At 45.0% G+C, this 25,031-nt stretch overlaps 2 protein-coding genes across 9 annotated transcripts; both read right to left on the bottom strand.

Moving 5' to 3' along the window:
- Positions 1 to 252: 252 nt before the first annotated feature.
- On the bottom strand, positions 253 to 6,373 carry RPL32 (ribosomal protein L32). Its single transcript, XM_056524960.1, has 4 exons — positions 6,316 to 6,373; positions 2,791 to 2,891; positions 2,525 to 2,706; positions 253 to 429 (listed from the first exon to the last, which is right to left on the bottom strand). The coding sequence occupies exons 2-4, from the start codon at positions 2,884 to 2,886 to the stop codon at positions 300 to 302; spliced, it is 408 nt and encodes a 135-aa protein (XP_056380935.1). The 5' UTR covers positions 2,887 to 2,891; positions 6,316 to 6,373; the 3' UTR covers positions 253 to 299.
- A 2,244-nt stretch (positions 6,374 to 8,617) lies between these two features.
- Positions 8,618 to 24,845, bottom strand: EFCAB12 (EF-hand calcium binding domain 12). 8 transcript variants are annotated; one of them, XM_056528330.1, is made up of 9 exons: positions 24,794 to 24,845; positions 16,825 to 17,283; positions 13,541 to 13,741; positions 13,048 to 13,207; positions 10,886 to 11,127; positions 10,365 to 10,578; positions 10,108 to 10,282; positions 9,641 to 9,769; positions 8,618 to 8,785 (listed from the first exon to the last, which is right to left on the bottom strand). In XM_056528330.1, exons 1-9 carry the CDS (start codon positions 24,812 to 24,814, stop codon positions 8,662 to 8,664), a joined length of 1,725 nt encoding a protein of 574 aa, XP_056384305.1. In that variant the 5' UTR covers positions 24,815 to 24,845; the 3' UTR covers positions 8,618 to 8,661. The 8 variants fall into 8 exon arrangements, with proteins under 8 accessions (XP_056384305.1, XP_056384306.1, XP_056384302.1 ...); XM_056528331.1 differs by lacking the exon at positions 24,794 to 24,845 and adding an exon at positions 22,232 to 22,330; XM_056528327.1 differs by lacking the exon at positions 24,794 to 24,845 and adding an exon at positions 21,067 to 21,279.
- Between the last annotated feature and the right edge of the window lie 186 nt (positions 24,846 to 25,031).

The following is a 25,031-nucleotide window of genomic DNA, read 5'->3' as shown; positions in this document are numbered from 1 at the left end:
ATACCCTATACAGTGGCAATACCAGTGTTTGGAACATTAGTTCTACAGAACGTAGAACCAAACACAGGTATTGCCACTGTATAGGGCATTAGATTAGCATTATGCTGTCGCTTTGTGTGTAAAGAGCCTGCAGCCTTCCTGAGGTTTTGAACTGTGGAATACCAGTTTGTGATGTGTAAAGACCAGATACCTCCCCTCGAAGCATATTTCCTTTGATACTTAAATGGTTCAGAATGAAGACAGAGACTGAAGTCCAAAAATTTCTCTTTTATGTTTATTTAGCACAAATAACCAGAAGTTTATTCATTCTCCTCGCTGCGAAGTCTGGCGTTGGGGTTTGTGACTTTGATGGCGAGCTGTGCTGCTCTTTCCACAATGGTCTTTCGGTTCTTTGAGGAGACATTGTGAGCAATTTCTGCACAGAAGGACCTAGGAAAGAAGAAGTTTTTAAGATTCTGATGGAACAGATCTATTCTTACAAACCAAGTGCCAGACACTCCAAAGTTACTGAAGCTATGAATGAAACATACACCACATGCTTGTCAGGAAAGTGCTACCCAGCAGCTGCATTCATTTTCTAGGGACTTTCCAACATTGCAGTTCTATGGATCTGTGTAGGTCCCAGCAGCAAGTCCCCCACAGATCAACTTCTGTTAGGGTATGTTCACACTACAGAGTGTGAGCGGAATCTCCGCTCGCTGAATTCAGAGATTCAGACTGGCAGCCGGCGGCGGGAGGACCGCGCCGTCACCCCTGACTGTTATGCAGTGCTCGCAGACTTCCGCGCAAAGAATGAACATGTTCTTTCTTTGCACAGAACAATTTCAGCGGCGGAATTGTCCGCCACTGAAATTCCAGTGTCAACGAGTCTCGCGGAAGACCCATTCACACAAATGTTAAGTTCACACCGTGGAATTCCATAGTGTGAACATACCCTTAACACATTAAAGAGTACCTGCCATCAAACCATATTTTCAAAACTCACTCAGATTATATTCTTAACTATTCCCAACACCCCTCCTGCCCTTAAAAAAAAAAAAATAATAATAATTCTGAGCTTTAAAAAGCTCTGTATTATACCTTTCCCCTTGCCCGGCAGGAGAAAGTGCATGTTCCCCAGAAGGCGTGAAGACACTGAAGCACATAAGAGCTGTGTCCCGCATGCACTTCCTGAGTTTGGTCTCCTCCTGGCCTGGCAGGAGACCAAACAGTTTGACTTGCGCAGGGAACTAAGTCACCTAGTGGCCATTTTTTTTTTTTTTTCAATCACATTAAAAAACCTAAAAAGGTTGAGAGTGTTAACAGCAAGTGAATAGCAAAGTGTCTTATAATAGCATAAGGAACAATTAAAAGTTTAGTTTGGCGACAGGTACTCTAAGTGAAGCTGTGAAAATAGCAGCTCCGCAAGCTATGCTGTTTGCATAACCTCCAGAGTTATGTTCATAGCGTAGCAACCCCCCCCCGGATGCGCCATCTGCACAACACCCATTTGTGGCAGTGGGAGTTAAACTGCGTAACACAACCGACTAGGCTGTGTGTCCAACGGTCAACTGAGGAATGCTGGAGATGGCCAGGAAGCAATCTTTTACATTCATGGAAAAAATAATTTAAAAGTAGTTCATAAACCTAAGCAGTCCTTTAATATTTCACTAAATCGTTGCTGTGATTTAACGAAACTCACTTGTCATAGGGACAAATCAAGAGTTTAGATTTTAGACCCAGACCCAACTCCTGATCGCTAAGTGAGTCAGGGGATACACTCAGCTGAGGGCTTCTCTCCCTGGATTGCTGTGGGAGACTTGCTCCATAGATTTACTAGAAAATCCAGCAATGAGTTGGAAAGAAACATGTAGCCAATTCATTTGATCAGAACATTGTCTGCATTCACATACAGCCAGAACTCATGCCTAGATGCAAGAAATCTAGAAGGTATTAGACAGCAGTGCAAAACAAAGGGCACATTTCTTAATTATAATATGCAAGCCTATAATAGAACAGCATTTATAAGAAGGCGCTAAAGGCAGTAACCAACCCATAGTCATGATACAGGTGGCATTTCCTTTTATAAAGGAACCCATCAGGACAATTAAGCCCTAAAAGTAGTGACAGTGCATAATAGGTGTTTTAATGTTTCCCACTATGCATTTGTTGAAGATGTAACTAGCCGCAATTCTGTCTGGGCTTCTAAATCATTTGCTGCCAGGACATGGAAGTCTTTGCCTATCATTACAGTGAGCAGTTACTAGTTGCGGCTTGGTCTCCATCCTAATGCCCTACTGTACTTTGAAACCATTTGCAAACCCCACTCACTGAATTAAAAGTATTATTCGGGCATTTAGACTGCAGTTCCTGCAACACGTGGTAGAAAACAAAAACACACCCTGTTACACATTACCCTTGTTTTTATTGCCACAATTGTGCTGACAGGTTCCCTTTAAGCAGTATTTGCAGAACACCCTTAAAACACCAATCATGCCCAGACACTGCCACCTCCTAACCCTGGAAATGTTCTCAAGCCACTTACTTGTTGCTCATCATCAGAACCTCTAGTTCCTTGACATTGTGGACAAGGAACTTGCGGAATCCTGTGGGCAGCATGTGTTTGGTCTTCTTGTTGCTACCATAACCAATGTTGGGCATCAGGATCTGTCCCTTGAACCTCCTGCGGGCTCTGTTATCAATACCTCTGGGTTTACGCCAGTTACGCTGCAGGAAGGAAGAGTTGTTGGCACGTTACCACAAGACGACCAGCATCTGATATACACAACAAATGAAGGTGTCTGTACTGACCTTAATCTTAACATAACGGTCTGACTGGTGGCGGATGAACTTCTTCGTCCGCTTCTTGATGATCCTGGGTCTAATGAGAGGTCGGAGGGCCGCCATGATACCTAAAGACAACACAATCGGTCAACATTCAATCGTTTTCTATGCTGAAGAGGCACAAACTCACTCACTTGTTGCAGGAAAACTTCCGTCTACTGCTACAAGAGACCAGCAACGGAATGGGTATCACCCTGCAGTGCTCTCCCTCCACAGACGCCCGCTGCAAGGGCACTGAGCGCCCCACAGACTCCAGTATGGAGGGTGAAAGGGCTTTACCATCCACAACATATATGCTTAAAGGGTTACTCCACTCCCCAGCATCCGGAACACTGAGTTCCGAACACTGTGTGCGGGCTTCCGCGTTCACGCCCGCCCCCTCAGTCTATGGCAGGGGGAGTGACTGCAGTCGCACCCCCTTCCCATAGACTTTCATTGAGGGGGCAGGCGGTCACGTCACGAGGTGGCGGGCGTGAACACGGAAGCACGCACAGTGGCCCTTATTTACTTAGGAAATCGGGTTGTAAGTCTATGTTGCTTTCTTACCCGACTGCTTTTTTCCCCCAGGTATTTATTATTATGTCGCATCCTGTTTGTCGCACGTGGGTTTTGTTGGTTTTGGTTTCCAACTCCTCTGAGTTGTCGGGAAAAAAATCAATTCAACAAATTCGGGTTGGAAACCTTTATAAATAGGTGGGAAAGCTCCGAAATGTCGGGTTATGCCCCTTTTTAGGGTTTGGGAGAATCCACATCGGGCCCGTCGGGAAAAAATGTCGCATTGTGTCGCAGACTGGCGCACGATGTCTGCGACATGTCGCAGACAAAGATGCGCCAAAAAAAAAACGACAAAACAAGTCAGGTTTAGAATAGTAAATGAGGGCCAGTGTGTTCGAAACTCAAGTGTTCAGGACGCTGGCTTGCGGAGTAACCCTTTAATGAGTCTGACTGCAAGCCCCAATAATCTTTATCTGGGAAGACCAGTTATCTCCTGAGTAGAGAACTGTACGATAGATCGGGATCACCAATAATCACACACTTTCCCAGACAGGGAGCCTCCTGCTGTAGCTAAATTACAACTCCCAGCATTGCCAGACAGCCAAAGGCTGTCTGGCAATGCTGGGAGTTGTAATTTATCAACGCAGGAGGCTCCCTGTCTGGGAAACAGCCATAAATAAGTGTGAAACCATTATACACACTGAGAAGACTCAAGTCATTAAACAATATGCAAAGTGTTTGTGCCTCATCTTCCATGCATCACAATATTTACAAGGACCTAATAAAATGGACATCCTCACAGTAACCAGAGCCAGTGTAATGAAGAAAACTACCTGTGGCGGAATGTGACCCTCCACACAGGGACAGTTTTCTGCTTTACATCCCACTCCCTCTCACCTAGGGGGACAGGGACATTTTCTCCACACATCTCCCCACCACAGGAGCACCCCACAACATTATCCACCACCTGCTGAAAGACTACAACTCCCACAGCATGTCCTTACAGTGAGGACATGCTGGGGGAAGTAGTCATGCAACAGCAGGGATAGAAAGGACTGTCAAGCAGAAAACTGATGCTGTGCAGACGGTCACATGCTGCTACAGGGACAGTTTTCATAACAAATCCGAGTCACTGGCCACAATTTCTCCAGGTGGACTCCACGTAGCACATGACTGTACATAGTGCAGGAATACCAGGGTACTAAGGGGTAATGACCAGAGGTCAACCCATCAAAGCCCAAGCCAGGGTGTCTCCAGCTGTTGCAAAGCTGTAATTCCCAGCATGTCCACTAGAGATGAGCAAAGTTACAGTACTTCGATTCTGCATGAACCTCACGGCTGGGCAGTTGCTGACTTTAGCCTGTATAAATTGGAACCGTATGGGAAAAAGTAAACTGTATGCGTTTTTTTTTAACTGTATACTGTTTTTAAAAGTGCATACAGTTCCGTCCGTTTTTATATTAAAAAATACACACGTTTTTGAAAATGTTGTCCATTTTAAATGGGAGAGGTGTTGGTGGGGACTTTAGGATGTAAATGCGCATGTGCACAGTAAAAACCGTATACATTTTCCCGTAAGAAACCGCATACATGTGCATTTCCAATTGACGTCCATGTTAAAAATGTATGCGGTTGCAGTACGGTTTTTAAACCAGAGACAAAACAGTCACCCACGATTTTGACTCAGGTTTACTTTTACCCCATACTGTCCCATCCGGGTTTCTTTAGAAAAACTGATTGAAAACAGTATGGCAAAAAACGTGGTGTGAAGCTTTCAGGTACTCCGGTGGGCTGGAAAAGGTGGGTTCACACCACGCTTTTCCCCATACGGGAGCGCATGCGGCAGGGGAGAGCTAAACACTTGTGCTCCCGTATCCTTGCGTATGTGGTCCCATATGTAATTCATTTCAGTGAGCTGACTGGAGTGAACTGGTCGGCTCATTTTTCCCCGTATGCAGTTTTCTACCAGACCTAAATCCATGGATGACTACGGATTTGGTACGGTAGAAAACTGCATCCGGGGGAAAATGAGCCGACCGGTTCACTCCAGTCAGCTCACTGAAATGAATTACATACAGGACCGCATGCGCAGGGATACAGGAGCACAAGTGTTTAGCTCCCCCTGCCATATGAGGATGTGAAGCCATCCTAAGAGAGTCTCCTAGGACTGTATCCATATTTTCCAGCCCACCAGAGCCATGAGGTTCATGTAGAATCAAAGTACTGTAACTTCACTCATCTCTAGTGTCCACTGCTAAAGGCTGGGAGTTTTGCAACAGCTGGAGGCACACCAGTTAAGAAACATCAATGCATGCAGCTCAGTTGAACACAATGTACAGACACAAGTGTGAACAGGTTCATAGAAAGCAGAACCCTCTGCCTGATCCCCACATACCTATCCCAGAAGAATCAGGTCTCTGCTACATCACACAGGCCTAGCCATGACAGCACTGAGCAGTGTGGGGAGGGAAGGGTTAACTGCCCTCTGGATCCCGCAGTGCCCCCCATATAGCAGTGACTGCCCCCCCCCATATAGCAGTGACTGCCCCCCCCCATATAGCAGTGACTGCCCCCCCCCATATAGCAGTGACTGCCCCCCCCCATATAGCAGTGATTGCCCCCCAACCCTCTTCCCCACATGTCGCGGTGACGCTATGCGGAGGGGTCTATAGGCCCTCACAGTGCAGCTTCCCGTAATAACACCCAGGCCGGGCCGCCATGCACCACACGTAGATTACAGCGGTATACAGGGCTATACGTGCCCGCACCGGCCTCTGTGTTGTCGTCTGCTTGGCCGCCACATTACCGCCCGCACATACACAAGCCGCCATATTCCTCCCAGGCCGGCAGACCTAGCACCTCTATCCCGTCTATATACCGGACTCCCGTACAAAATAACACTGCGGATAACCCCAGCAACACTACCGGCTAACGATGATGTATCTGCCGGAACAAAACAACGAAAGAATCACCGCGGATGCCGATAGATTCACTCACCGGTTCGGTGCGTCTGCCTTCTCCGCAGACAGCCCGAGGAAGAGAGAGAGTTAGAGGCGCTGGGCGAGGTAAAGAAGAGCCCGTGACTTCCTGTAACAACAGCGACACCTATATAGCGGCACCCAGCGGTACTGCAGCCATGAAAACACTGGGCAAAAAAAAAAACCTGGAGTGGTTTGCCCCAAGCAACTAAGATCTGTTTTTTTTATTTCATAACAAGCTCTGGTAAAATAAAATCTGAGCTATGATTGTTTGCTTGACTGAAAAAATAGGAAATACCCCTTGGCGCTATGGATTCCAGGTAGGACCCTGTGTCACCATTAAAATGTGATGCAGCAATAAAACATAAATATGATTGACAGCAGCGCTAATAGGGACTTGCTAAAAGTGCAAAGTGCATGGAATAAAGTAAAAACCCCAGATAATGAGCGTAAATGATGGACGCTGGTTTGAAAATGCCTTACGGACACCGCATTTTCATTATCTGCGGTTTTTACTTTATTCCATGCCCTTTGCACTTTTAGCAAGTCCCTATTAGCGCTAATAGTATGATTGGTTGCTATTGGCAAATCACTCCAGTTTTTGTCTTGGACAGATTGATAAATCTGGGCCAATGGGAAGAATTCATCATCACTTATCCTCCTTTTTTTAATGGAACTGTGTCACGTTTTTTGTGCACCTTTAATACATTCTATTTTTCAGGAACATTCTACCATAAGCTTTTTTCTTTCCTAGGGTTGCAGTGGTCGCAGATTTATCAGTATTGACTACATTTTCATTTTAATTGATGCCTCTTTTCCCGCAAACTTCTTCATGCCCCTATCACCCATAGGAAAATACTCAACCAAAGCAATGTTTTTCTTATTATTCCTGCTGTACTGTCCAAGGCAGACGGCGATTATAGGTCCGTAGAGTGACGTATTGTGCCCAGGAAGAAGACAGCTCCAGGGAACTGTGGCACTGAGGGAGCTGCGGCAGGTAAGTCCTCTTTGTTGTTTTATATAATGGCAGCCTGGGGATGTTAGCACTAAAATGTGCTGCGCCAGAATACTTCTGTATGGCAGCTGGGCATCACGCAAGTATGAAGCGGGCTTGGGAACTATCTGTAGCCAAGAGATGTCAGTAATGACTGACATCAGAGATCACTCAGCTGCTGGTCATTTAATTGTTTAAGTGCCACAATTAGTAGCAATCGTGGGATTTGAACTGTCTTGAGTTGCATCCCTGGTATCTAGTGGCCTGATTGGCATCCCTGCGATGTAATCACACAAAGTGACACGCCAACCTCAGCAAGGGGTCTCTGCTAAATTTCATTTTCGGGCGCTGGGGTCGGCGTGCCATATTGATATAATCACCGGCCACAGCTGTGCCCCTTATCAGCCAGTGATTGGCTGAGCAGCAATGTGACATATTGACAGCAGCAGGAAGTGAAGTTCAGTGAAGACTGAGTACCGTGATAACAGGCCGCAAGGGAGGTAAGTACATGCTTTTTATATTTTTATCAGACAGCCTGGGCACATGTTTCTTTACATAGTCAAACTTTCCACCATTTATTTGACATCATCTTTTATAGCCCACTCTCAATAGATCTGACCTCAACATTGTTTTCTGTCAAAATACTGCCCAGTAGGCTCTATCACTATACTATATGGCCTGTCTTTAGATCTCCCCTTAGCACTGTGAGCAGTGTAATCTTGTTCTTACACACTGTACTCTCATGGACCCCACATCATTACCTCTTTCGCTCTCTACTGGACTCAACCTCTGCCCTCAGGATTGTCCTAGTGGACCACAATCCAGGCCCCCCTATCTGAGCCACACTAATAGCTACTCATATCTCACTGAACTCCTGGAAGTGTGATATGGGGGAGAGAAACATTGGGGTTGTAGTCATCTCTGAATGTTTCAACACATCTTATTGTAAGAAATAAAACATAGATGGCTTCCTGGCTAAACCTGGATAACTAGTACACATTTAAAAGGTTGCATGCAGGGGGTAGGCACGTATAAAGCTGGGTTCACACAACGTAAAATTTTGGGCGCAAATTGTATTTTCTGCACGGATATCCTGCGAAAATGCAGCCACATTTTAACAGCTTACATCAACATTTTTACAGCTTACGGACAAATTTTCACTGCAAATCACCACGTGCAATAAATTACACCCCAAATATTACACAGTGTGAACCCAGCCTGAGGGTTCAAGACAAAACTCGTAAGAGATGGTCACTCATCTCTGAATTTAAAAGTGGTATCTTATTGAGTCAGTAATAAATACAATAAACAAGGTTTGTATTAAGAAAGAAAATCCATTTTATCACAATATGCATGTTACACTGATGTGAATCAACTTTTAGATGTCACAGATAATTTTGGAAGATAGATACAAAGTTTCTCCAGAATCTGCCCTGGCCAAAACATGTTGTCATCAGACGTATAGAAGCAGTGAGGAAATCGGTGCCTTAGGTTTCTAAAAAAGAAAAGATGAACATGGTGGATTAAAGAATTTGTAGGCTGGTAATTTGCACAAAATAATCTAGGACTACAAAGCTTTAAAGGGGTACTACGCCCCTAGACATGTTATCCCCTATCCAAATGATAGGGGATAAAATGTCTGATCGCGGGGGTCCCGCCACTGGGACCCCCCCCCCCCCCATGATCTCTGGGCCAGTGCTGCAGTGTTCATGAACCCGGAAGCCTAGGGCTTCTGTGTTCATGACCCCATGCCACACCATACCCCCTCCATTCATGTCTATGGGCCCCTTTACACAGCACAGACTGATTATCAGACAAATAGGAACTCTCGTTTCCAATAATTGTCCTGTGTAAATGGGGCAGTAATCATCCGATGAATGAGAAAACACCCTTTGGTTGATCTGATATTTTATGCGTGCATTAAAATCAGTATCAGCCACACAACCCTCTATGTAAATAGCGGATGTGTGGCTGACAATGATAAAATTAAAGTACCCGCCCAAACAATCCGCCAATAGTTCGTGCATCCTGACCTGCACAATAATTAAGCTGTGCCCATCTTAAAGAGCCCTAAATCTTAGTCTTCTTGAAATATTTAAAATTGCAACCTTTTCCTAAGTAAATCTTAGACTGGTTTCACACTGGCCTAATACGGGTGCATTTTTGCGTCCATTTTCGGCCACAAATCCCAACCTGTGCGCAGGTCTGATTACTGAAATCAAATGCAGACAGGTGGAATACGGATGCAAATGTAAACCCAGCCTTAGTCTATGACTTCCCACAACATCAGCACATTATGTGCTAAAATATGCTATGATTTTACAGGGCTACATTTGACTTTTCATCTTACCGACTCATTTCTTCAAATTGCTCAAATGTTGTCCAGCATTTCAGTGTTTCCATCCTGGCATTCTTTTTGCCTCTTACTTTTCTCTTGACCCATTTGACATATTTCTCTGGAGGATATGGGCCACTGCTGCTAAAACCAGAAATGCATCACCATTTAAAAGTCTTTTTCTTTTCTCTTTCCATAATTCTCTACACAGCATATTGTCTGGACAGGACATATAGTTCTGTTCATCCCAAATCCCCTGGTTTATGAACATAGTGCAAGAATTACAGAGGATGTAAAGAAAGCATGGGATAGAGGGCAAACAAGCATTGCCCATCTATACCTATTATGGGTAAGAGCAAGAGAAGGGGGGCCCATTTTCAGAAAACATAGGTGGGTGCCCTATTTTCATTTTTGCCATGGGGCTCTCTCTATGTATCCATCTAGATTTCCCTATTTTATATTCATTCATCATGGCATCTTACCAAGTCTCAGAAGAATTCCTCAATTTCTTGTCCCTTCTTTCTCTCTCTAGAGAAGATGTCGCCCCATTATTTTCCCCCTTGATAGAATATTTGGACCTCAGTCCTGTCCCGGGCTGACGGAGCTGCAGATGTTCTTTAGATTCACAAACCAACTTGTCCCCAGGATATAATAAAGCTGAAATTATTTGCCATTTTCAGATTCAGACCAAAATAAATTGTCCTAACACAGAAAGTTAATAATGAAATTGTGGTGTTACCTTGTTCTAGCAGCTTCTCAGTGAGGGGGACCCCATAGGTCTTGCACAGTTTTAAGATCTTGTGGTATTGCTGAAGGCCTTGTCTTCTGAACTGCTCCACCAGCTCAGCTGCCTCCTCTCCCAGGGTAGAGGGCAAAGAGTGGGCATCTACAGTCGCATTACCAGTACGCACCAGACGGCACTGCTCCAGCCATTCTAATAGCCGGGTGTTGCTCTAAGGACAGGAGAAAGCAGATCACTAATTAATCATCTTTACTACACACTTTTTAAATGAGTAAATATTTATACTTTAATTTATATTTAATTTCTCTAAAAAGTAGAGTTGTTACAACTGATAAAACCACCAATGCACCCACTTTCCTCCTCACAATCTTCTAGGAATAGGCTTATTTCCTCCTAGAGCATAGAAAACAAGGGTAAGCTGTTCTGGCAGACATAATAGTAGGGTACTGGCACCTATGGCTTCTACTCTGCTGCTTTATGGTTATGGTTTCATAATAACAGATATCTGAGGCCCTCACCTGTGCTCTTCGTCTCCTTTCCCTGTAATTCTTTCCAATCTCCTCCATGTCCTCATAGCTGAGGGGTCTCATCTCGTCCATACTGACCAGGGGCACCTGTAAGAACTGTGACTTGCTGCTCTCACTTTGTAGACTGCTGACTTGATGTGATCTCCATTTGTAATCCTTCAGGCTATCAGGAGTTCCAGAAGTAGAAGGCTCATGTTGGGCATCACTTGGTGGCAAAAAGCATTTTACAGCAGCTGCAGAAACACGAACCATATAATACACTGCTCAAAAAAATTAAGGGAACACTTAAACAACACAATGTAACTCCAAGTCAATCACACTTCTGTGAAATCCCACTGTCCACTCAGGAAGAACACTGATTGACAATCAATTTCACATGTTGTTGTGCAAATGGAACAGACAACAGGTGGAAATTATAGGCAATTAGCAAGACACCCCCAATAAAGGAGCGGTTCTGCAGGTGGTGACCACAGACCGCTTCTCAGTTCCTATGCTTCCTGGCTGATGTTTTGGTCAATTTTTAATGCTGGCGGTGCTTTCACTCTAGTGGTTGCATGAGACGGAGTCTACAACCCAAACAAGTGGCTCAGGTAGTGCAGCTCATCCAGGATGGCACATCAATGCGAGCTGTGGCAAGAAGGTTTGCTGTGTCTGTCAACGTAGTGTCCAGAGCATGGAGGCGCTACCAGGAGACAAGCCAGTACATCAGGAGACGTGGAGACGAGGAGGGCAACAACCCAGCAGCAGGACCGCTACCTCCGCCTTTGTGCAAGGAGGAGCAGGAGGAGCACTGCCAGAGCCCTGCAAAATGACCTCCAGCAGGCCACAAATGTGCATGTGTCCACTCAAACGGTCAGAAACAGACTCCATGAGGGTCCGACGTCCACAGGTGGGAGTTGTGCTTACAGCCCAACATCGTGCAGGACGTTTGGCATTTGCCAGAGAACACCAAGATTGGCAAATTCACCACTGGCGCCCTGTGCTCTTCACAGATGAAAGCAGGTTCACACTGAGCACGTGACAGACATGACAGAATCTGGAGACGCCGTGGTTTGGTGGTAGGTCAGTAATGGTGTAGGGTGGCATTTCTTTGGGGGCCGTACAGCCCTCCATGTGCTTGCCAGAGGTAGCCTGACTGCCATTAGGTGCCGAGATGAGATCCTCAGACCCTTTGTGAGACCACATGCTGGTGCGGTTGGCCCTGGGTTCCTCCTAATGCAAGACACTGCTAGACCTCATGTGGCTGGAGTGTGTCAGCAGTTCCTGCAAGAGGAAGGCATTGATGCTATGGACTGGCCCGCCCATTCCCCAGACCTGAATCCGATTGAGCACATCTGGGACATCATGTCTCGCTCCATCCACCAACGCCACGTTGCACCACAGACTGTCCGGGAATCCGCCACCTCATCAGGAGCATGCCCAGGCTTTGTAGGGAGGTCATACGGGCACGTGGAGGCCACACACACTACTGAGCCTCATTTTGACTTGTTTTAAGGACATCAAAGTTGGATCAGCCTGTAGTGGGGTTTTCCACTTTGATTTTGAGTGTGACTCCATATCCAGACCTCCATGGGTTGATAAATTTGATTTCCATTGATAATTTTTGTGTGATTTTGTTGTCAGCACATTCAACTATGTAAAGACGAAAGTATTTCATTCGATTTGTTAATTCATTCAGATCTAGGATGTGTTATCTTAGTGTTCCCTTTACTTTTTTGAGCAGTATATAAGGGTTTGGTAAATGGAGAGCACTTCTTAGGTATAAATCCTTTAAAGGGGTACTCCACTGGAAAACATCTTATCCCCTACTGCGGCACCCCAGTCATCCCTTGCACAAAGCCAACTCCGCTCCGTGCTGGATGACCGGCGACTACAGCCGCTACACCCTCTACATTCATGTCTAAGCGAGGAGGCGTGACAGCTACGTACTAGCCGTCACAACCCCTCCCATAGAAATGAATGGAGGGGGCATGGCGTGATGTCACAAACACGGAAGCTCCAAGCTTCCGTGTCCCGGACGCCGCAGCTGCCGGCACGGAGATCGCAGGGGTCCCCTTTTAGATAGGGGATAAAATATTTTCCAGCAGAGTACCACTTTAATTGAATATTTGACAGTTTAGAAAGTCTGTTGGATTGTGACCTTGTTACTCTACCTGGGTCAACTGAGATCCCTTTCTTCCGCTCGTGCATGGTCTTCTTCCACCATAAATGCCGTCCATTTGAAAGCTCCTTGTAATTTATGCTATTTGGATATTTGTTGCTGAGTGAGACGACCAGATCATCAAACTGCAAGTCGCTGATAGGTAAGTTAGCCTGAGAGAATAGTATAAATAAGTACTATAACTACTAAAATAATGCCCCCTATGTACAAGAATATAACTACTATAATACTGCCCTTTATGTACAAGAATATCCTTCAATACTGCTCTCTATGTACAAGAATATTATAATTCTGCCTCCTATGTAAAAGAATATACCGTAGCTACTATAATATTTCCCCTAAATACAAGAATATAACTTCTAAAATACTGCCCTCTATGTACGACAATATAACTACCGTAATACCTCTCCCTATGTGCATGTATAAAACTATAATATTGTCACATATGAATTGGTATATACTGTAATTTTGGACATTTTCATCACCTCTTTCCTCACAGACTTCAGGTCCTGACTGGAGATTTCTTTCTTTTTGCTTTTGTTTGTCTGGTTATAAATGTCTACAAGGCGAATTCGCTTTTGGTGCAAGTAATAATCCAGAATAGCCAGGGCTTCAGGGCTTGGTTGCTGGATGGAGGGGTTGATCACACGGTGTTTTGCACTCTTTGATACACTGTATTCTTCATCCTACAAATGAGATTAGTTAGAGAAATAGTCAATATAGTATTATACAATGAATTTAGAAAGTTTTCGGTCCAATTTTGTTTTTTTATGTTGAGTCATTGTGATACAATAAAAAAATAAATCCAAGTTTTCTCCCATCATTCTGCACTCACTACCCCACAATAGCAAGTAGTAAAGTAGTAAAAACAGAATTTTAGAGATTTTTGCAAATTTATTTAAAAAGGAAACTTAATTCCCACAAGGACATAAGTATTCAGACCCTTTGCTATGACACTTACAATCAAAGGGGTACTCTGGCGCTAAGACATCTTATCCCTGCCACGCCCTCTCCCTGGTCTTGCTTTGAGGGGGCAGAGCGTGACGTCACACGGGGGCGCAGCCGTGACGTCACTATGCTCCGTCCCCGTGATCGCCAGTAATCAGACCCGGAGCGAACACGCTCCGGGGGCTGATTCTAACGGGGTGCGGCGTGGAAGATCACGGGGGTCCCCAGCGGCGGGACCCCCGCGATCAGGCATCTTATCCCCTATCCTATCCGCCGGAGTACCTCTTTAAGAGTACTAACACACTTTGTTTCTGCCTCAACTAATCGTATCCGCTGAAAATGGGATGCCGACGTATACAGGAGCAGCCGACCCAATTCTCTTCTATGGCTGAAAGGAGTCGCCTAGTTAAGGACATATAAGCTATTTTAAATGGACTCATGATGGGGGCTGTTTCACTAGGCGACTCCTTTCAGACATAGAAGTGAATGGAGTTCGCTGCTCCCTTTAACAGTATATGTTGGCATCCCATTTTCAGCAAGATGCTGACGGATACCATTAATGGGGGCAGAAACATAGTGTGTTTGTGCCCTTAGATCCGGAGCCTCCAATTTTTCTTGATCATATCTGAGATGATTCTACACCTTGTTTGGAGTCACCTGAGGTACCGTAAATTAATTTGATTGGACAATGATTGGGAAAGACACAGCCTTGTCTATATAAGGTATCACAGCTGATAATGCATATAAAAGCCACGAGGAGGAATAAACTGCCTGTAGAGCTCAGAGACAAGATTGTGTTAAAGCACAGATCTGGAGAAGGGTACAGAAAAAATCTGCTGCAGTTAAAGTTCCCAAAAGAAATGGCTGAGCTCCAAAGTTGTGTAGATGAAAGAAAGTCACTGAAGCACTCCACCAATCTGGGCTTTACAGAAGCTTGTCCTAAATAAGGGTGAGTCCACACTGTGTTCCTGCCCCTGTTAATCTTATCCGTCGGTATCCTGCTGTAAATAGGATGCCCACAAATACTTTAAATGGAAGCATCGGACCCTAATCACACCTAATGACTTAATTTGGGAAGTATCCTCGATTTTAAGCAGAATCACCGGGGGCCATGATTGAAGCATGGTGGTGGCAGCATCAAGCTGTGGGTGTCTTTTAGTGGCTTGGACAGGAAGACTGAAAAGATAAATAGACAAAGTACAAAGCAGGGGCCTTGCTAGGGCCCTAAAACACCCAGGGTATGGGCCCTCAGTGTTAGATTTTGCTCATCAGACCTACAGTCAGGCTGGTACTTGTGGCTGTCATACAGATGGAAATATCTGTGTTATGTTAGAGTGAATCCAACCTTATACTGACTTGTGTATTTCTACCACAGACAAGTCTGTATGTCATACATGAAGGGTTAGGTGCATATCTGTTTGGACTTGCTACAGGTTTCACCTTGAGCAATGCAAAAGCTAAAATATACAGCAAATATACATCTAAATCTGTATGTACAACCTGCAGACTTTGTGGTGGATCTGTCTATGGCAAAACATCCCAGTATATGTGAATCCACTCATATAATGGCTATATGATTATCTAAGATGGAATTACACAAGACAGACACATTTGAGTCCATATTACAGCTGAAGGGCAGGCCTGACCGTGGGTCCACACTGGGAGAGATTTATCGTGTTTCCCATAGCAAGCAATCATAGCTCAGCTTTCATGTCTCAAGATTCTCCTGGTTCATCAGCTAAGTACTGAGTAAAGGGTCTGAATACTTATTGAAAAGGAATAACTAAAATATTGCATTGACATAAGTTAGCCAAGAATTCTAATATTCTGTATTCACTTTGTCATTATGGGGTATTGAGTGCAGAATGATGCCCAGTAGAACACTGTGACCCCATACTTCTAATGATAGAAGGCAATACTGACCCCTCAGATATTTTATGATTACCGTATTTTTCGCCGTATAAGACGCACTTTTTCTTCCCCAAAACTAGGGGGGGGGGGAAAGTTGGTGCGTCTTATACGGCGAATACACACCTATCGGGTTGGTCCCTGCGGCCATCAACGGCCGGGACCAGCGGCTAATACAGGATATCACCGATCGGGGTGATGCCCTGTATTAACCCTTCAGACGCGGGGATCAAAGCTGACCGCCGCGTCTGAAGCGAAAGTCGGGCTGTTCGGGACCACCGCGGTGAAATCGCGGCGTCCTGAACAGCTTACAGGACACCGGGAGGGACCTTACCTGCCTCCTCGGTGTCTGCTCCGTGCCGGGATCCCCTGCATGGCGGCGCTCTCCTTCGACGTCATCACGTCGTCGCGCATGCCGTCCCGTCATCCAATAGGAGCGGCGTGAGTAGCGACGTGATGACGGCAACGTGATGACGGCGACGGAGAGCGTGGATCCCGGAGAAGAAGACGTCCGGAGCGTCGGGGACACCCCGGGGACACGGCGACAGCGATGGAGCGACATCCAGGGCAGCGGTGACGGGTCCGGAGCGGCAGGGACACGTGAGTACTACCTCCTATCCAGTGGTCTTCAACCTGCGGACCTCCAGATGTTGCAAAACTACAACTCCCAGCATGCTGGGAGTTGTAGTTTTGCAACATCTGGAGGTCTGCAGGTTGTAGATCACTGTTGGGTGCAGAATCTTTTTTTTCTAGATTTTGCACCTTTAAAATTGGGTGCGTCTTATATGCCGGTGCGTCCTATAGGGCAAAAAATACGGTAATTCCCATATTAAACCACTCTTCCACATGAAGCATGTTCTGATTCATCTATAAGGTCTCTTTCAAATAACAATGATATATTTGTAGTACCCACCATATTTTGGGTATTCTCTCTGGACAGCTGGCTTTCAGTCCGTCTCTCTTCCATCTTGGTCTGTACACGTCTCTCTAGATTTGTCAACTCTGGTTTGCCTTGCAGCCACTTTCCTACATCCCCCATATTGTCCAGCTGAATCCTTAAATTCTGCCTTTCCAAAATCTGTTCTGAAATACTTCTCCCGGCATGACCGGGCTCTCCTGTTCCTCTCGACCAATCAGCTTGTGATCTGAAGATATTCGTGGATGTCACAGAGGTCTCCTCTTTCGTTTTATCAGTTATTAATTTTTCCATGGAAGGAGCAATGATTCGGCGTGACCTTGACTTTGGAGGACCAAATGTCCTGCAGGCCACCTTGAAGAACCGAGTTTGGGACATATCTCGCTGTTTCCACCTTAAAGACTCATTGTTGGATCTCATGTCTTGAAAAGAAACCTCTTTAGCCATTGTCCTATTCTGTGTAGATGCAAAAATGAAAGTGTCAAAGCTCAGCCACACAGGATAGAATCAGAAAATCTACATTTCCAGAGATAAATCCAAAAATGCAAATCTGCACCAAACCAGTCATAATCTGGTTCTGCAGCATTTCTACAGCAAATCTGCAACAGTGAGGATATGTTCACATGGCACAATCCTGCATTCTATGGTTATACAATATAAAACACTATACAGTGGTCCCTCAACATACGATGGTAATTCGTTCCAAACGAGCCATCGTTTGTCGAATCCATCGTATGTTGAGGGATTCGTGCAATGTAAAGTATAGGAAGCTGTACTCTCTTGTCCCCGCCGCTCGAGATGGTGTCCCCGCCGCTCCCGATGGTGACCCCGGCCTCCGCTGGGCTCTCCGCTGTCTTCTCCGGTCCTCTTCTGTCTTCTCCGGTCCTCTTCTGTCTTCCGCAAGGCCTTACTGGGCCTGCGTAGCAACGTCATTACGATGCTGCGTACTCCATTCCTATTGGATGACGTGCGCAGCAGCGTATTGACGTCATCGGAGAGGGCCGAGAAGACACCGGAAGACCAGCACTGGACCCGGAGGGCACCCCGGAGCATCGTGGAGGGGTAAGTAATACTTACCGCACCACACGGGGAACATTAAGCTGCTATCCGGCAGCAGCTTAAGCATTTGGCGCTGCCGGATAGCACTTAATGCGATGGCCCCGACATAAAAAGGCATCGTATGTCGATGCTGACATCAACATGCAATGGCCTCTGAGAGGCCATCGTATGTCGATTTCATCATATGTCGGGGCCATCGTAGGTCGGGGGGTCACTGTATTCGCCTGTCTTAGATTTCCTCCCTGCTGCTTCTGTTTACTTTCCTGGATGACACTACCTGCTCCCCGATGATGTTCTGGTCGCCCTGAATACACGGCTTAGGTCAGTTATTGGCTGCAGTGGTTTCAGGACATCATAGACAGAGCAGGAAGAGTTTGTCATCAGGGCAGTAAACAGAAGTAACGGGACGGACCCGAGCGGCAGTGCTGGACTCGGAATACCAAAGACAGGTGAGTATGTTGTATTTTGTTATTTTATAACCACAGCAGGCTTTATTTATTTGTTTATATTTTTTTTATCTCCGAAAAAGCCTTTAAAGTTCACATTGTCGGTAGTACTGTAATATGCGGTAGATTTCATAAACGAAATCCACTGTAGAACATCTGCCGTGAACATACCCTCACAGGATGGGGCACGGAAGCTCCACGATTTCAGACGTTGATATGGTGGCCTGATAGTTGCAGCACCTGAGGATTGCTCACACACTCGGGTGTACTTTAAAATCGTCTCTAAATCCAATATTCAGAGGGAAGGGGTAGTCTCTATCACTGAGGTTCAGGCATGGGCTGGCTCAATCTAATATGTTTTTGGGATCTTGCTTTACATTACCCATACTGGTTCTAGCATTTGCCTATGTGGCATAACCATTATGTGTGGTGTCAGTCTCTTCACAGGGGAGTCATAGGCCTACTATTTGCTTGAGGGCCTGGATATGCACACTTCCCTACTACACACACTTCATCTACTGCCCTGAAATAGTGCCAAAGTGTGGCATATATGAACCCATCACCTAGTGTACACTATGGCACCGGAATACAGCAAGGCAACCTCCAACATGGAGGCTCCTACCCCCAAAAAACACACTAACAGTAGACACTAACTTCTGTAGATAAGGGATAAGTCCAAATAGTGAGACTCATAAATACACATAATGGAGATGCCATCATATGACACACAGTGCACCCTCTAACATCAGAGACCCTCAATAAACCCCCTGCACTATGTGGTTACGCCCCCAGCACAGATATATGGGTACAGACAACCCATGATAAGCCCCCAGCACAGATATATGGGTACAGACAACCCATGATAAGCCCCCAGCACAGATATGTGGGTACAGACAACCCATGATAAGCCCCCAGCACAGATATATGGGTACAGACAACCCATGATAAGCCCCCAGCACAGATATGTGGGTACAGACAACCCATGATAAGCCCCCAGCACAGATATGTGGGTACAGACAACCCATGATAAGCCCCCAGCACAGATATGTGGATACAGACAACCCATGATAAGCCCCCAGCACAGATATATGGGTACAGACAACCCATGATAAGCCCCCAGCACAGATATGTGGGTACAGACAACCCATGATAAGCCCCCAGCACAGATATGTGGGTACAGACAACCCATGATAAGCCCCCAGCACAGATATGTGGGTACAGACAACCCATGATAAGCCCCCAGCACAGATATGTGGGTACAGACAACCCATGATAAGCCCCCAGCACAGATATGTGGGTACAGACAACCCATGATAAGCCCCCAGCACAGATATGTGGGTACAGACAACCCATGATAAGCCCCCAGCACAGATATGTGGGTACAAACAACCCATGATAAGCCCCCAGCACAGATATGTGGGTACAGACAACCCATGATAAGCCCCCAGCACAGATATGTGGGTACAGACAACCCATGATAAGCCCCCAGCACAGATATGTGGGTACAGACAACCCATGATAAGCCCCCAGCACAGATATGTGGGTACAGACAACCCATGATAAGCCCCCAGCACAGATATGTGGGTACAGACAACCCATGATAAGCCCCCAGCACAGATATGTGGGTACAGACAACCCATGATAAGCCCCCAGCACAGATATGTGGGTACAGACAACCCATGATAAGCCCCCAGCACAGATATGTGGGTACAGACAACCCATGATAAGCCCCCAGCACAGATATGTGGGTACAGACAACCCATGATAAGCCCCCAGCACAGATATGTGGGTACAGACAACCCATGATAAGCCCCCAGCACAGATATGTGGGTACAGATGACCTTTTGGCATCCCCTGCACTGATTTGAGAAGATGGCCTCCTGTTTCAGTATGTGAATGCAGAAGCCCCTGCAGTGAGATCTGTATACAGAGGAGTCTCCCAGGTCCCCATACACACCTGTGCAGCCTTCAGACAGTGTAAATCTCCAGGATCACTGTTTACAAGCACCATGGTAACAGCTCCGCCCCCCGCACTGATTGGCTAAGGGCAGGACTTTTGTTTACAGTTGAGAACAGCTGCAGTATGTCTCCTCAGGACACTAGGCAGCCATATTTCTGAAGATCAAATCTGTCTGAAGCTTTACATATTGGCTCAACAAAATGACATTGTGGTATCCGAATGGTTAATTTGGATGCTGCCCTCCACAGTGCCCCCTCTAATGGTAGATGCAGCCTGGAGCATGAATTGCATTGGTAAAACGGTGGCATTACTTTAAGTCTACCCCTGTCATTCAGAGAAAAAATATTCAAAACAGTAATAATAATTCTACAAAACAAGGGTTATTTACTGATCATCACAGGTTGCACACAACTGTACATTCCTCATTTGTGAGTCGCAGTAATGCCACCATTTTACTGCTACTTCTAGGTGGAGCGCTAGCTAGCCAAGATCTTGTGAGGAAAAATGGAGTACAGTGGTCCCTCAAGTTACAATATTATTTGGTTCCAGGACAACCATTGTATGTTGAAACCATTATATGTTGGTTCTGAAGCCACCAAAATGTCATCCAAAAATAGGAAAAGTGAGGATTAAACAAAAATAAGTAGATAACTAATATAGATAAGGCAGGTCCTTACATATAAAAGTAATAAACATGTAGTACCTCCCTGTACTGTAGGGGGCGCTACCAGATAGGAATTCAGTGCATACACTTCAATAATACAGGGGTTTTACCAGTAAATTGTCCATTCTGATTGGTCGGTTCTTCCAGCCATTGAGATGTTTCACAGATCTGGACTGTCTGTACATTGTATGTTGAGTCTGGTTTATAGTTGCAATGGTCCAGAAAAGACAATTGTATGTTGAAACTATTGTATGTTGAGGCCATTGTAAGTGGAGGGATCACTGTATGCTCTTAGCCTTGCCCTATTTTCTAGACTCGATTCAAACATTTCTGCATACTATGGGGGAGATTTATCAACATAGAGCAACCAGATTGCTTCTTTTATTTTGATTTTTTTAGAGGCTTTTTTTTTTTTTTTAATTAAAGAAGCAATCTATTCGGTTGCTAAGGGCAACTGCACTAGTTTTGATAACCCTCCCCTGACTGCAACTAAACTGCTCCAAATATGTCAAACGCCACAAAGAAAATGTGAGGGTAAAACAGTGTTTGGCTGTCCGGGCATGCTGGGAGTTGTAGTTTTGCAACATCTGGAGGCACCCTGGTTGGGAAACACTGGGGTAAACAGTAAACACCAAAAACAGCTGTTATGATTTCTCATTTCTATAAAATCAAGCAGGGATATGGAAGATGTTTAGGAAACTAAGGAGAAGATTTAACAAAACATGTGCAAAGGAAAAATTGTCCAGTTGCCCATAGCAACCAGATTGCTTCATATTTAAAAAGCCTGTGAAAAATGAAATAAGCAATCTGATTGGTTGCTATGGGTAACTGGGCAACTTTTCCTCTGCATAGATTTTTATAAACCTCCCCCTTGATGGTCATGTTTTTTCACAGAAGTAGAGTAGTTAGCTCGTTAACTTTTAATAGTATTTAGTAATAAGATAAATAGTCCTCAAAGTACAATAGCGAATAACCATGTAAAGGTGAAAAAGAGCTCAGATAAGTGATATTGGGCTCAAACCTTCACCTATCACAGCAAACAAAAATCCTACAGAAAAATCAACTGTGCCAATACACACAAAAAAAACAATGTTACTAATCCCGACGCATTTCCCCCCCCCCCTCCAAAAGGGATAGTGTGGTGTAATGTGGGGTTCATCAGGGGATACAATTGTAGGAAAGAAAAATGTAATGACCAAAAGATGCAGCTTTCATATATAATAACCGCCAGTTGGTATGGAATATAAGATGCACGGTCCGATAGGGACCACTCACTCTGACCAAAAGCTACCGTCCTTGATGTGGGATGAATGACCTGGGTAGCCGTATGATGACGGCTAGTCGCCTCTTGGCAGCAGCAGCCTTGGCAGCATGAAGAGAGCAGCAGGTGGGTTTCACACAACGACTAGCAATGAACATGAGGTGTAGAGCGCCCTCCCATGGGAGGGTCTTGTATACTAAAGTTTTTTTGCGTCAGAGTTAGAACAAAAGGGCAAAACAATTTTAGCAAATTGGATTTAGCCGAGACCACATGCAGAATGCGACACCGGACACCAACAGATTCCGACAGGTCCCATTCACTTTGAATGGGGGTCTGTTGGGGTGCTATTAGATGTCCATTATTTTTCAGGAGTTCAGCAGAGGAAAAAACCTGACATGCAAGATTTTTTTCCTCCACTAAAGTAGTGTCATTTTAACGGAATCAGGGAATGGAGCACAATGTTTATAATAATCCACATTTGCAAAAGTGCACATTTCATTGCAGAAGATTTTGACCAATGCTACCCAAACAGGCCACCCAAACTTCTTGCCAAATTTCTAGAAACAGGTTGGAAAGTCGGAGGACCAAAAACTGCTAAAGATGTAACAACTACAATTACTGTCCTGGCTGCATCAGATACAACCTGGAAATTAGCATTTGTTACCCATCTTTGGAATGCAGCTTTTTTAGCTTGGTCTTAAAAGTGTACCTGTCAGATCACCCCCCCCAAAAAAAAAAAAAATTGTGTCTATGACCTATATCTCTCACAGACTTACCATTATTTACTTGCCATAATTTGCTCAGTGAGGTTTTTGTCCATGCAGAGGCATGGGGCGTACCCCTCTCTTCTCCTCACTGTGATGACTCCTCCCCCTCCCTCCCTCTGCTCTGACTCACAGAGGTTCGGGAGCAAGCACAGCAGCTCTGGACTTGCCTGCAGCCCTGTCAATCACTCATGGTGTGCATGACGTGTCGACAACCACTGGACACTGCAGGACTAGTATGTGTTCCAGGAAGCAGGGGGACCTCTAGTGGGCACATTTTTTGACTGGCTTTTTCGGTATGAAATACTGAAAATTTTCTTATGAAAGCAAATTGCAAAACATTGTTTTTGCATGCTTTATAATATTTTAAAAGTTATTGTATCTGACAGTGCCCATTTAATTTTTTTTTTTTTTTTATCCCTTAAAAAGTATGTTCACACTGAGGAAATGGAGTGGAATTTTGCACGCTGAATTGCACAGTTGGTAGTACTGTAATATGCTGTAGATTTCACAAAGGAAATAATCTGCAATGAACATACCCTCACAGGGTGGGGCACCATGGGTGATGGAACCTCTACAATTTTAGAAGTTGCTATGGTGGCCTGATAGTTGTAGCACCTGAGGATTGCTCACACACAGTCATATATACATTAAAGACAAAATTGTGTCTGAATCCAATGTTCAGAGGGAAGGGGTAGTCTCTATCACAGAGGTTCAGGCATGGGCAGGCTCCATCTAACAAGTTTTTGGGATCTTGCTTTACATTACCCATACTGGTTCTAGCATTTGCCTATGTGGCATAACCACTATCTGTGGTGTCAGTCTCTTCACAAGGGAGTCATAGGCCTACTATTTGCTTGAGGGCCTGGATATGCACACTTCCCTACTACACACACTTCATCTACTGCCCTGAAATAGTGCCAAAGTGTGGCATATATGAACCCATCTAACATCACCTAGTGTACACTATGGCACCGGAATACAGCAATGCAACCTCCAACATGGCATAACATAGGGCTCCCAGGTCAAAAGGCTCCTACCCCAAAAAGACACACTAACAGGACATTGCTCTCCCATCATCACTAAAGTAAACACTAACTTCTGTAGATAAGGGATAAGTCCTAATAGTGAGACTTCCCCTTTAACAGTAAGCATGAATACACATTATGCAGTTACCAACATATGACACACAGTGCACCCTCTTACATTAGAGACCCTCAATAAACCCCCTGCAGTGATATGTGGGTACAGACAGCCCATCATAAGCCCTGCACTGAATTGCGAGTCAGAATTCCGCAGGGTGAACCATGATGTCCCGCTTCAGCTGGTTATACGCCAAGTGGCAGTGTAATATAAGGGGCCCGGGCACCGGGGAGAAGGCTGGGCTGTTACATGACACTGCCGCTCAGCGAATCACTGACCAAGGTGACATTCCGGTAATGTGCAGTGTGACCTCTAAGCTTGGGCAGAATGAAGGAATGAAAAATAATAATTCTCTATCCAAATAATAATTGTCTATCCAAAAATGGCACACTTAGTAAATTCAGATGCTGCAACAGACTGCGGACAACCAAGACTGTTAAAAGAATTTGCATAATGGGTCCTACCAATTTCAGATAAACCCTCATTTACAGGCGCTGGTCAGTGACAAAGCAAATTGAGTTGTTATTGGTTGTCAAACTAACAGTATCACTGATATTGCTTGGACAAAAGCCCCACTGGACTGTATTCCACTGGGAGCCCCCCATTGTATATGGATGTTTATTTATTTTTTTCACACATATTCACATAGAAAAGAGTGCCATGTTTTACCTCCTGCCATGCTTCGGACATATGCTTTCTGTGTCCCCCATGTATAATGTGATTTTCTGATATCTCATTTGCAGTTATATGCAGCAGTGGAAATATAACCTTTTTTTCTATATGACTGCCCTCCTTTCCCTGGAATCTAGTTTCCACACATTCGGCAGCAAGCAAGTTTTAATGTTGAACATAAACAAATATTTTACAAATATTTAATATAAAAAATATAAAAGTTTTATTACCATTT

Source organism: Hyla sarda, chromosome 6 (assembly GCF_029499605.1).
Source record: "Hyla sarda isolate aHylSar1 chromosome 6, aHylSar1.hap1, whole genome shotgun sequence".
NCBI classification, from domain to species: Eukaryota; Metazoa; Chordata; class Amphibia; order Anura; family Hylidae; genus Hyla; species Hyla sarda.
Note: the sequence above shows the minus strand (reverse complement) of the source record. Positions and strands in the feature narration are given on the sequence as shown.

Excerpts from the sequence above, each read along its gene's own strand:
- EFCAB12 (XM_056528327.1), bottom strand. The coding sequence starts at position 21,141 with ATGTACAGACAGTCCAGATCTGTGAAACATCTCAATGGCTGGAAGAAC. Across the intron at positions 10,579-10,885 it reads AAAGGAGACGAAGAGCACAG|AGCAACACCCGGCTATTAGA; the intron begins GTGAGGGCCTCA and ends TCCTGTCCTTAG. Across the intron at positions 9,770-10,107 it reads AGGAATTCTTCTGAGACTTG|CAGCAGTGGCCCATATCCTC; the intron begins GTAAGATGCCAT and ends TTCTGGTTTTAG.
- RPL32 (XM_056524960.1), bottom strand. The coding sequence starts at position 2,886 with ATGGCGGCCCTCCGACCTCTCATTAGACCCAGGATCATCAAGAAGCGG. Across the intron at positions 2,707-2,790 it reads ACCGTTATGTTAAGATTAAG|CGTAACTGGCGTAAACCCAG; the intron begins GTCAGTACAGAC and ends TCCTTCCTGCAG. Across the intron at positions 430-2,524 it reads GTTCTGATGATGAGCAACAA|GTCCTTCTGTGCAGAAATTG; the intron begins GTAAGTGGCTTG and ends CTTCTTTCCTAG.